This window comes from Microcaecilia unicolor, chromosome 6 (genome assembly GCF_901765095.1).
Source record: "Microcaecilia unicolor chromosome 6, aMicUni1.1, whole genome shotgun sequence".
In the NCBI taxonomy this organism is placed as follows: Eukaryota; Metazoa; Chordata; class Amphibia; order Gymnophiona; family Siphonopidae; genus Microcaecilia; species Microcaecilia unicolor.
Window position 1 is genome coordinate 292559281 of NC_044036.1, and position 12744 is coordinate 292572024.

The 12744-nt window shown below is 47.0% G+C and overlaps 1 protein-coding gene across 2 annotated transcripts in view; it reads right to left on the reverse strand.

Annotated features, from left to right (window-relative positions):
- Window positions 1-12744, reverse strand: part of PTPA (protein phosphatase 2 phosphatase activator) — a 97867-nt gene that overhangs the window by 12912 nt on the left and 72211 nt on the right. Inside the window, exons 7-9 of one of the 2 annotated variants that reach the window (XM_030207859.1) lie at window positions 11096-11220; window positions 10758-10858; window positions 6477-6557 (exon numbers count right to left, since the gene is read on the reverse strand). In XM_030207859.1, coding sequence (XP_030063719.1) covers window positions 6495-6557; window positions 10758-10858; window positions 11096-11220 — 289 coding nt within the window. In that variant the 3' untranslated portion in view covers window positions 6477-6494. The remainder of the gene's footprint in view (window positions 1-6476; window positions 6558-10757; window positions 10859-11095; window positions 11221-12744) is intronic. The other variant, XM_030207858.1, reaches the window with a different exon arrangement.

The following is a 12744-nucleotide window of genomic DNA, read 5'->3' on the forward strand; positions in this document are numbered from 1 at the left end:
CAGAGAAGGAGAGGGAGGAGTCGAAGATGACTCCGAGGTTGCGGGCAGATGAGACGGGGAGGATTAGGGTACCATCGACTGAGATAGAGCGTGGAAGGAGAGGAGAAGTGGGTTTGGGTGAAAAGACAATAAGCTCTGTCTTGGCCATGTTCAGTTTCAGGTGGCGGTTGGACATCCAGGCCGATACTTTGGCCTGGGTTTCCGCAGTGATGTCTGGTGTGGAGAGATAAAGCTGGGTGTCGTCAGCATTGAGATGATATTGGAAACCATGAGATAAGATCAGCGAGCCCAGGGAAGAGGTGTAGATTGAAAAAAGAAGGGGTCCAAGGACAGATCCCTGAGGAACTCCAACAGAGAGTGGGATGGGGGTGGAGGAAGATCCATGAGAATGTACTCTGAAGGTACGGTGGGAGAGATAAGAGGAGAACCAGGAGAGGACAGAGCCCAGGAACCCAAATGAGGACAGTGCGGCAAGAAGTAAATTATGATTGACAGTGTCAAAAAGCAGTGGATAGGTCAAGGAGGATGAGGATGGAGTAGTGACCTTTGGATTTAGCAAGGAACAGGTCATTACAGACTTTAGTGAGTGCCGTTTCTGTCGAGTTTAGAGGGCGAAAATCGGACTGAAGTGGATCGAGGATGCCATGAGAGGAGAGAAAATCAAGGCAGCGGCTATGAACGGCGCGTTCAAGTATCTTGGAGAGGAAGGGTAGGAGGGAGATGGGGCGGTAGTTGGAGGGACAGGTAGGGTCTAGTGATGGTTTTCTGAGGAGTGGTGTGACTACAGCATGCTTGAAGGTGTCAGGGACAGTTGCAGTGGAGTGAGAGAGGTTGAGGATATGACATATGGAGGGGGTGACAGTAGGAGAGATGGTGTTAAGTAAGTTGGTGGGGATAGGGTCAGAGGAACAGGTGGTGCATTTCGAGGAGGAAAGAAGGTGGGCGGTTTCCTCTTCGGTGATATTAGGAAAAGAGCAGAAGGAGGCCTGGGTTGGTTGGTTGAGGGAGTGGGTTAAAGGGTGAGGAGGAGGTGGTTTGGTAGTGAATTCGAGGTTGATCTTCTGTACCTTATCGCGGAAGTAGTCAGCCAGTGATTGAGGCGAGAGTGAGGGGGGTGGGAGCGGAAGGCATTTTGAGGAGGGAGTTAAGGGTGGCGAAGAGACGACGAGGGTTAGAGCTGAGGGAATTAGTTAATTGGGTGTAATAGTCCTGTTTGGCAAGGAATAGAGAGAACTGGAAGGAGGATAGCATGAATTTGTACTGAATGAAGTCGGTATGGGTGCGAGATTTCCTCCAGAGGCGTTCAGCAGATCGGGTGCAGGAGCAAAGGTATCGGATGCAAGGGGTCAGCCAGGGCTGGGGATTAGTACGCCTTGTGGGACAAGAGATGGATGGTGCAAGGGTGTCCAGAGCAGATGAGAGAGTGGCATTGTAAGCGGAGACAGCCTTGTCGACAGACTCGGAGGACATGATGGAGGGGAGGCGATTAGAGATACTAGAGGATAAGGTGGAAGGGTCGACGGCCTGGAGATTCCTGAAAGTAGTGGTTAATGTAGGGCGGGACTGAGGGGAGGGTGATGAAGTGTGAAGGTGATCAGGTGATGATCTGAGAGAGGAAGAGCTGAGGTACAGAAGTTGGAGGGTGAGCAGGTAGAGGAGAGGATGAGGTCAAGACAATGACCAGTTTGGTGAGTAGGGGTGGTGGAACTCAGCTGGAGGTTGAAGGAGGATGTCAGAGTGAGGAAATGAGAAGCGTAAGAGTCGGATGGGTCATCAGCGTGTATGTTAAAGTCTCCAAGAATGTGGGACGGAGATGAGGGTTCAAGAAAAACGGAGAGCCATTCATCGAAGTCGGTAAGGAAGGAGGGGAGGGACTTATCAGGGGGGCAGTAAATGACTGCAACTCTGAGTGGCAGCGGGTAGAATAGACGGATGGAGTGAACTTCAAAGGATGAGAAGCAGTGAGACTGCGGTAGGAGGAGGGGTTGAAAACTACAGGCAAGTAGTAACCTGACACCTCCTCCGCGGCCGACTGGGCGGGGAGTGTGGGAGAAAAGATAACCTCCATGGCATAGGGCCGCGACTGAGGCAGAGTTGTCGGGGTGAGCCAGATTTCAGTTAGGGCAAGCAGTTGAAGGGAATGGGAGATGAAGAGATCATTGGTGAAGGAAAGTTTGTTGCACACAGAGTGGGCATTCCACAGGGCACACGAGAAGGGGAGGGAAGAGGGGGGGAGGAGGGGAATAGAGATGAGGTTGGAGAGATCCCGGAATCGTTTGCATGGATGAGACAAGGACAGGTGTGGGGGACCTGGATTGGGATTGATGTCTCCGGCGGATAGCAGGAGAAGGAGCAAGAGGGTGCGGAGGGTGGGGGAGGTAGGGCGACGAAGACGGGATGAGCTTAGGAGGAATTGGGATGGGCTAATGGCAGGAAGTAAGTGTTGAAGGTTGAGAGCTGGGGGGGGGGGGATAGGAGAGATGGTGAGGTGGTGAGGGACGGGGTGGGTAGGGTAATGCAGTAGTGAGCAGGACGGGAGAGGACATGGATGGGCAATGAGTTCCTATGGTAGGCAGAGGTAGGGGGAGGGGGAAAAGATTAGGAAGGGACAGGGCGATGAAGAATGTGTATAGGGGCCATGAGTAGTGACTGAGGTGTTTACGGGTGCATATATAGTGACTGAGGTGTTAAGCAACAGATAGAGCAGGAAAGCCGGACTGGAGGCTTAAAACTGGAACAGAGGGTAATAACTTGGAACAGAAGGGCAGGGGCAGGCAGGTTGAGGCAGGACTGGAACAAGCTGGAATAGATGGACTGGGACACGCTGGAACAGACGGACTGGAACACGCTGGAACAGACGGACTGGAGCAAGTTGGAGCAGAAGACAGTCGAACTAGAACAGTCGGACTGGAACAAGCTGGAACAGATGGACTAGAGCAAGTTGGAGTAGAAGACAGCGGAGCAGCAGGACTGAGACAGACGGACTGGAACAAGCTGGAACAGGCTGGAGCAGATGGACTGGAGCAAATTGGAGCAAAAGACAGTCGGACTGCAACAAGCTGGAACAGATGGACTGGAGCAAGTTGGAGTAGAAGACAGCGGAGCAGCAGGACTGGGACAGACGGACTGGAACACGATGGAATGGACGGACTGGAACAAGCTGGAACAGATGGACTGGAACAAGCTGGAGCAGAAGACAACGGAGCACAGGACCAGAACAAGCTGGAACAGACGGACTGGGACAAGCAGGAGCAGAAGAGAGCAGAGCAGCAGACTGGAACAAGCTGGGATAGACGGACTGGAACAGGCTGGAGCCGAAGGACAGGAGCAAGCGATTGTGATTATGCATAAATTAACGCCAACAATGTCAATCTATGTGGAATGCCAGATTCCAGGAAAATCCGGGAAGAATCCATTCAGATGTATTTAATTTGGCAGGAACAGTTATTCTGTTACTGAGCTGGATTTCGTTTTTGTTCTCAACACGGCTCAGATGATCAGGCAGCACCAGGCCTGGGCTGAGCCTGGGGTGGTGTAGTGATAGGTGGAACGTCACTCGGCGCGAGGCCTGGCCAGCATTAGAGGTGGTCGTTCTGTCCTCAACAGCAGCAATTCCTTTTAAGGTCCCGGTGGCGGGTCGGTGTCCGCTGACCGATGGGGTTGTTCGTGGGCAGCGTTCATTCGGCCTCGTGGTGTTTTCTATGGTCCGACTTCGTTCACCTCTCGGATGGTGTGTGTGATCGTCGTCCTGTACTTTGTGGACTTTTTATCACCAATACCGCATCGGCTCTTCCCTGGCACTCTGGGCAACAGCGGGCTGTCTGGGTCAGGAGTGGTAGTGTTTGGTCAGCCCTCGCTTTAAGGGCGGCACGGTGCTAGGAGTTGCTCCGGCTCGTGTTTGGGTCTCCCAGGTATGGGCCGCAGCAAAGGAGGTCGGTTTTCGCGCGGGTCCTAGGCTCCCGGGGTTCCTGTAAGTCCCGTCACTGTTTTCGGGAATATTAATCCTGCCTGGAGGAGGTATTCTGCCTCTCCGTTGGCACCAGAGGATTAGATCGTGGTCTCGACGAAGCAATCCTGCCAGGAATTCCATGTGGTTCCTGGTCTCTGAAATTTTGGTATCTCGGGCTCCATCGGTTAGCTCTGTGTACCGTTTCCCGGGACGTTGAGCTTGTCTGGAGGGGTATTCCGCCTCTCCAAAGGCAACGGGGGACTCAGAACGCGGTTCTGACAGGGTAGTTCTGTCTAGAACTCGGTCTCTGGTGGCAAAGGTGCGGGATTTAAGCCAAGAACGTTCAGCAGAGCGGGCACAGGAACAAAAGTAGCAGATATTTGAGGTCAGCCAAGGCTGGGGTTTGGTACACCTAGTAGGACGGGGCAAGAGTGTCCAGAGCAGAGGGGAGAATAGTATCATAAGAAGAAATGGCTTCATTGACAGACTTAGATAGAGTGGTGGAAGAGAAAAGGTTAAAATATGCCTCAATGTAATTCAGATTAATAACTAGACAGTAAAATTAGAGGGTTTTTCTAGAATTCTGGGAGTTGAGGTAGATAGTGAACTATCGTTAGGTGATCATGTTCACAAGGTAGTAAGAAATTCCTTAATGTTGCTCAGGAAATTGAGAATCATTCGTAAATTTTTTTGATGTATTGGTATTTAGGTTGCTAGTCCAGACTCAGGTACACTCGCAATTGGACTATTGCAACTCTATTTATAGTAGTTGCTCTAAGATGCTGAAGTCCAAATTGCACCGGGTACAGAATGCTGCAGTGCTAGTAATATTCGCTGTTGACAAGCATATTACACCTCTTTAGTCACGATTGCATTGGTTGCCTTTAGAAGCAAGATTTCAATTTAAGATAGCTGTTCTAGTTTTTAAGTCATTACATGGAAAACCCTCTGCCAATTTGATGGTCTGTTTATCTTAAATCAAAATATTTTAATACCTACTAGAAATCAATACCTTTTAAGTTTCCCTTCAGTTAAATTTAAGAGAATATTACAGCCTTCTTTTGTTTATCAAGTAGCATTATGCTGGAATTCTCTTTCCCTTTTTCTTAGAAGGACAGAAGATTATCAACAGTTTAGAAAACTGCTGAAGATGTTTTTATAAAAAAAAATATTTTTAGGGTTTGGAATTATGATTAACTTGTTTATCTGATGTGTTTTGATATTGTAATTTCTTGACGTATGCTTCAGATTTTTAGTTAATGTTACCCGCATTGAACTTTACGGCTTTTGCTGGCTACAAGACCCTAGTGTAATGTGTGAAGTAATGTAATATGTTCAAAATATGGAACATCTAAAATGAATCTCTGTGCAGAATGTAGTGCTCGAGCTGGACAATGCACTCTTAACATTGTTGCTACTGGCTGGGGAACATCTTCATTCAATACTTTAAAAATAAAAATTTTAAACCATATTTGAAAACAAATTGGTAACCTATGGAATCTTTGCAGTACAGGAAAAATATGTTCAAATCAAGGTATTTGACAAAAAAGACGGGCTATGGCATTTTGTGCTAACTGTAAAGGTTTAAGTAAACTAACTGGCACCCCAAGTAAGAAATCATTACCATAATCAAACAATGGCATTTTCAATGCTTGCATGACTTTTCTAAAACTTTAACTCCGACAACAGATCTTTTAATATTCTCATAACCCTAATCTGCCTAGCAAGGTGGCTAGAATTATACCTGCTGTTCTGTACAGGGTCTCTCCTTTATGCCTGTCTTTATGATTCTACCTGCTGCTCTGTGCTGGTTAAACCCTTCTGTGTTTTTCTTTGAACTGTAAAAGTAATTTGTTTTGATCCCATCCTCTTGTTCTATAGGGATCCACTGTGCTTATCCCACACCTTTTTGAATTGTCACTGTTTTTGTCCCCACCATTAATTTCCCAAGGTTGCTTTTATGTTTATTTCGTTGCAGCTTCATTTTGTGACATCTAGTTCTAAAGCTTCCCCTTCTTTGAAAAAGATTTTTGTTAATACCTTTAATAATCCATATTACAGATATGTTTCACATTAGGAGTCACTACCCAGGAAAAAGATCTAGGTATCATCATGGAAAATACATTGAGACAAAAATGTTTAAGTGGATGGAAAAATTCATGTGAAAAGGTTATGGAGGTTAGGGCCCTTCAGTTTGGAGATGAGAAGGCTGAGAGAAGATATGATAGAGATTTATAAAATCTTGAATGGAGTGGAATAGGTAAAATGTGAATCAATTATTTACTTTTCATATTACATGTATTATATACAGGTACTTTTTCTATTCCTAGTGGGATCACAATCTAACTTTGTGTACCTGAGGCAATGGAGGATTAAGTGACTTGACCAGGATTCTTATGTATACCTGCCCATCAAGATTTCTGTTGGCTCTGATTAGGACATAGCAGGCAGGAGAGCATGAAGTGAGGAAGACGTGAAAGAAAACAGAAGTTTCAGAAGCAATACATATGGAGAAATTAGGTCTTACCTGAAAATTTTCTTTCCATTAGTCCTTCTCACTATTCCAGAGCCTGTGGGATAGTTGTGTCCATAAACCACCAACTGAAAACTGAGTTGACATATCTCTTTTGGCATTCAGTCAAGCTCCTCAGTATTTATGTAGACAAGCAGTAAGGAAAAACTCAGAATAAACACAATAACTTTAAACAATTCACTAACATATTACTAACCAGATGAACAAACACGTGGACCTCATCTCTGGACAACTTGTAAAGGACAAGAAATATGCAGGAAACACCATGCAAAGTGACAGTCGTTATTTAACCTATTACTACTTTGCACTGACTAAACATCTCAGAAACCTCAAGCTGGCCTCTAGAATAATAGGAGCTAATGGAAATTATCAGATAAGACTTAATTTCTCCTTCCATTACATAGCTTCCCACTATTCCAGAACCTGTGGGATGTTCAAAAGCAATCCCTAGAGAGAGTGGTATCCTGGCACTCCCGCCTCAGGACCGAAGCCCCAAAATTGGCTTCTGAGTACACTAACGTTCATCCTGTAGTACTTGGCAAAGGTATGTAGTGTTGACCATGTCGTCGCTTTCCAAATATCCGCTGGAGATAGTAAGGTAGTCTTCACATAGGATGTCACTGTATGCCTCGTAGAATAAGTCCACAGGGCTTGAGGAGCCTGTTTCCCCACAAGCAAATAGGCTGACACAAAAGTCTACTTCAGCCATCTAGCAATTGTGGGATTGGAAGCCATAAGGTCAAGTCTCTGTTAAAAAGCACAAACAATCTGTCCAATTTCCTAAACTCATTCATGACTTCCAGATATCTAATGAGGACAGTACGCACATCGAGCAGCTTCAAGGAAGAATACCGAGCCTCTTCGTCATCTCTGCGAAAGGACAGAAGCTTCACAGATTGGTTGAGATGAAATGCTAATACTACTTTCAGAAGATAGGAAGGAATCATGTGCAGGGAGACCCCTGCCTTTGAAAAGCAAAGAAAAGGATCCCGACGAGAGCCTGAAATCCTAAATTCCAATGCAACAGCCACGAGAACACCTTTAGCATAAGATCTTTCACGGAAGCTTTCCGGAGTTGCACAAAAGGAGTAGTCTGACGAGCCCGAAAGACTAAATTAAGGGTTCCACTCTAGACACAGCATCGGAAAAGGAGGCTGTAGGCCCGCATCCCGCAATATCTGGGTGAACCGCAAGAGACATCTTCTGTTGTTGGCCCCTGAAACAGGTGAAAGGCGCAACCTGAAGTTTTAAAAAATCCAATGCCAATCCTATTTAAAGACCTACCTGAAGAAACGTTAGGATGTGTGTGATCTGAGCAGAGAAGGGAGAAAGTCTATGCTCCGAAAACTAGCCCTCGAACGTCCTCCACACCCTCACATATCCCATGGATGTAGAGTGTTTCTGAGCCTGAAGCAAGGTAGCAATAACAATCAGAATAATCTTTTTGTCTCAACCGAGCCCTTTCAATGGCCAAGCCACAAGACCAAAGGGGCAAGGATCCTCCATGAGCATCGGACCTTGCTTCAGTAGGTTGTGTAACTGCATAAGATGGAGAAGACCCCCATCCAGAAGTCGAAAGAGGCCCACGTACCATGGGCCATGGAGGGAAGACATACAGTATATGCATCTCTGGCCAGAGCTGCAACAGGGCAGCGATGCCCATCGAGCCTAGTTCTTTCCAATGGCTGAAGAACTTGGGCACTTTGCAATTCCTTTTCATCACCATCATTCTAGGGGCTGTGTTGAGACTGAAGGATAAAGCCTTGAACTGAAAGTGATGGCCCATCACTATAAAATGTAGAAACTTCTGATGCCATATATGCAAGTATGTTCCTTGATATCAAGGGCAGTGAGAAATTCTCCTGCTTGAACCATGGCTATGACTGCTCTTAGCATTTCCATGCGAAAACGGCCAATCGGATGAAGCAGTTTAGACATTTGAGATCTAAGACCAGATGAAAGTTGCCTTCCTTTCTTGGGACAATTAAATAGACAGAATATCTGCCTTGTCCATGTTTGGCCTGGGGAACTGAAACAATGGCCTGGACAGTCAGCAAGGAATCTACAGTGGCCCAAACCTCCACCGCAAGGAGAGAAGCGACCAGGTGGGAGAATTCCAACTTGTAACCTTCTGTAAGAATATCCAGAACCCACAAATCTGAGTTGATTTTAGCCTACTCCTCCCAAAACTCCTGAAGACATTCTCACACTGGAGGAAGAGTGGACCAGCCTCACATCACTGCGAAGCTCTGGAGGCATTGGGCATGTAAGCTGAGAGGAAGACTTCCTGTCCACACAAAAGGAAGATTGGCCTGCCTGAAAGCGAGACTTCTGACCATACTGCTGACAACCAGGCCAGTATCATTTGCTGTCTTGAAATAAGAGAGAGCCCCCTGAAGATAGATGACCAGAGGCTTTCAGCTTAACCTCCAGCAACCGCTGTGGCTTAATTTCCCCCAATTCTTTTACCCAAGTTACTGATATCGTCTCCAAACAGTCACTTGGCCTGAAAGGACATTTTAACTAGACGTGACTTTGATGCTGCATCCTCAGCCCAATGCTATAACCAGATTTGCCAATGACTATGACAGCCAAAGACATATTGTGGGCTGTAACATGTCATAAATAGCATTCGTCAAGTAGGCCAACCCCACTTCTAGCTGGGCGTTATGGCATTCATCATGTGTTGCTGACTGCTGCTACTTCAGGTGTGTTCTTACCATGAACGAGGTGCACACTTGCTTGAAGGCAAAAAGAGGCTACTTCAAAGGCTTGTTTCAGTGAGCCTTCTAGCTTCCTAGCCTGTAGGTCTTTTAGGGCAATGCCCTCTTCAACCAGCAAAGTGGTTTTCTTAGTCACTGCCCTAAACAGGGAGCCCACCCTGGGAAGTTGAAATTTATCTTTCTGCTCCAGAACTAATGGGCAGAGGCGAGCCATGGCTCTTCTCAATCTCATCCCCACATCTGATAAGACCCATCCCGAGAGTCAGGATGCATTGGAAAGGCCTTAGTTCCCTCATGATTGACGACAATGGAACTCCTGATGCTGAAGTAGAACGTTCTTCGTTGGGAGAGAACCATAAATTCCAAAGAAAACAAAGATCCTGATTCAGCTGAATGCTCTGTTGCGCCCTGAGGCTGCAAAATAGTGGCTGTACTCGGCACATGACCAGCTAGAGGTTGCTCTTCACTATCAGTTGGCCCTGACAAAATGGTGCCCATTCCAGCGCTCTTGGGCATCAAACTGCACACTGGCCCTGCCAGACAGCACGAAAACCCTGGCACATTCAGATGGTGTGTCAAATCTAAAGATGTGTTGCCACTTTCCTCTGCATCCTATGGAATTCCCGGCTTCCACACACTGCAACGCCCCAACGCAGGAACACCGCTTAACTGCCTCCGCTGGAGTTGCCATTCACCCTGACTGGTGCCAGCGCAGCACAATGTGTCTTAAGCGGTGAGTCAGACTCCCTTTCCCTGCACCAAGTAGAACTTGCAGCCCTCCAAGGGGTTCTGAATCAAACTTCAGTTAGACTTACCATTGCCAACTGCTCCTCCCAAGCTCACAGTTTCCACAAGTCTTATCACAGATGAGAGGAGCTCAGGACTGATACTCTGTTCCGCGCTTTCCAGTAAACCTTTGTCTCCCCCCCCCCCTTTTTTTATAAGGTTGTTGTGCTGGAAAAGGAGAGCTCCACAGGAAACAGGGGAGAGGTGAAGGGAGGGAAGAAGTAAATTCACAGGGCACCAGAGACAGGGATTTGAAGACCTCCAGATATGACTCTACAGACTCAAAGTCACCTGCAAAGTTCAAATGGGGACCAGCTGATCAGCTGGACTAGGACCAAAGCACTTAGAACCAGAGGCTGAAAAGTGTGTCCATCTGCTGGAGACAGAAAATACTGAGGAGCTGGACTTGATGCCTAGAGAGATATGTCTCAGCTCAGTTTTCAGTTCTCTATCACCACCTGCTGATTGATGGACATTACTATCCTCACAGGTTCTGGAATAGTGGGAAGCTACATAATGGAAGTCCCATTTTCCCTAAAAACAGTATCTAGAAATATTTCAGAATTCAAGACTCCTCTGAGGAGCACAGCCCCATCTTATCCCTGACACATCACAGTGCCTCACCCCAGGACCAAAGACCTTTTAAGGCCTCAACAAGAGGGTGTATGGCCAGTCCTATTGAAATCCCCAATGTGCACCCTCATGCCTTCCCAGGTTCTTTGAAATCTAGGAGAGGTAGTATTCACGTTGCAGTCATTGTTCTCACCTGAGTGATGAAAAGAATACATTCAAGGAACATGTAATCTTTATGGTTGTCACTCACAACCTTCTCAGCCAAGAAATGCCGCGGTTCCAGAGTGGGGTGATCTAGAAATATGATTACAAAAATGTGATCAGACAGCAGCAGCCACAGTTCCAACTCAATGTGGCTGCTCATTACAGACAGAGAAGGATTCTATGACCTCAAAGAAACATTCCCCAAATACCAGGGCAGCAAGGCATTACTAGTAAATGAGCCTTCAGCGAGATCTGCAAACAAAGTCAGTAGTTTGACTCCTATCTGCAGTGGAATGTGCCAGAAGGGAGACCAAGTGTTCTCCATACCTATTAGCTGAGCACTTCCCCAGATAAAAGGCAGAAACTGGAAGTCATCTAGCCCCCACACCCCTTGGCTGCCAGCTGGTTCCATCCGATAGGTTTTCTGGAGCTTCCGCATCACTTCCAGATACCTGTTAAAAAAGAAAGCCAAAGAAGTAAGGAGAAAGGAGATTTAAGAATGAGACATACACACAAACGATGGAGGGAGAAAAAAAAAAAACACCTCACAAACACACACACACACACACGAGGGAGGAGGGGGGGAAGTGAGATATACAGACAGGAAAAGAAGAGAATGAAGAAAGAGAAATATTGAAAAAAAGAAGAACATGAAAACTACATAGTATCAGCTGAAAGAAAGCCAGGTGTGCTTAAGGAGAGAGCAGGGAAAAGGATGCACACATTATCCCCATCAACTTCTAAGCAGCTTGTAGATGCAAGGAAGAAACACAATTTGAAGTGCCTGTATACGAATGCTAGAAGCCTAAAAACTAAGATGGAAGAGTTAAGAGTATTTACCAGTGAGGAGGAAGTGACGTCACCGTCAGAGATGGCTGCTTGATGTTTGAGCTCCGTCGGGGCAGCAGTGAAAACAGCGATTTTCCCCCAGCGAAACCGCGATCGCAAATTTAGGCGGTCAGAGCCCGGAGTTCGATGGCGACCCGAAAGCGCCTCGAGAAATTTAAATATAGCGCTGATCAGCGGGACGGAGCGGCAGCATCGAGTCGCACCCCGCGCAAGGCGCGAGACAAAATGGCGGACGCGGACTCGGGCTCAGATACGGAGGGGCTGATGGAGCAGCAAGAGAGCGATACTGAACTCACGAAGCAGGAGGTAACGCGCTGGTTTAAAGCGCTTAAAGCTGAAATGGCGGCAGTGAGGAAAACAATCAAGGATGCAGTGGTGGACATTCAGAAAGAGGTGAGGGAAATTGGCACCAGGGTGGAACAAGCTGAGGAAGCACTGGAGCACGTGGAGGGAGACATCTTGGAGTTGAAAAACGAGATTCGCTCCCTGCGTGCAGAGAAAGATAAAATGCAGCTGGATCTTGAGGACTTAGAAAATAGATCCAGAAGAAACAATTTAAGATTCAAGGGGGTCCTAGAAACGGATCAAAATATGGACTGCACTAAGGTGGTGAAAGCAATTTGTGCCTTTATCCTGGCATCTGAAGGAGACGAACACATGCTTGGAGATGGGACTGAGATACAATTTGATAGGGTGCACAGAAGCCTGGGACCCCGAAGAGATAAGCAGCCCAGAGACATAGTGGCATGCTTTAAGGATTATAAGACTAAAGATCTGGTCTGGCGTAAGGCACGATTGATGGGTGAAATTCCCTGGGACAACCAAACAGTGCTTGTATTTCAAGACCTAGCCCTGGGCACGCTGCAACGAAGACGAGAGTTTCGGGATTTGACCAAGTTTCTTCAACAGGCCAATTACAGGTACAGATGGGTCTTCCCGTTTGGACTGCAGCTTACAGTAGAGGGCCACACGAGGCGGGTGACCTCGCTGGTTGAAGCGTGGAAAGTGCTGAAGGAGTTAGGCTGTAAAAATTTGCCTCCTGAAGGAGATACAGGAAAACCAGGAAAAGCAGCAACGAGAAGAGAGGACCGTCGTGGCAAAAGGCGGGTTCTCGCAAAGGACCGGGC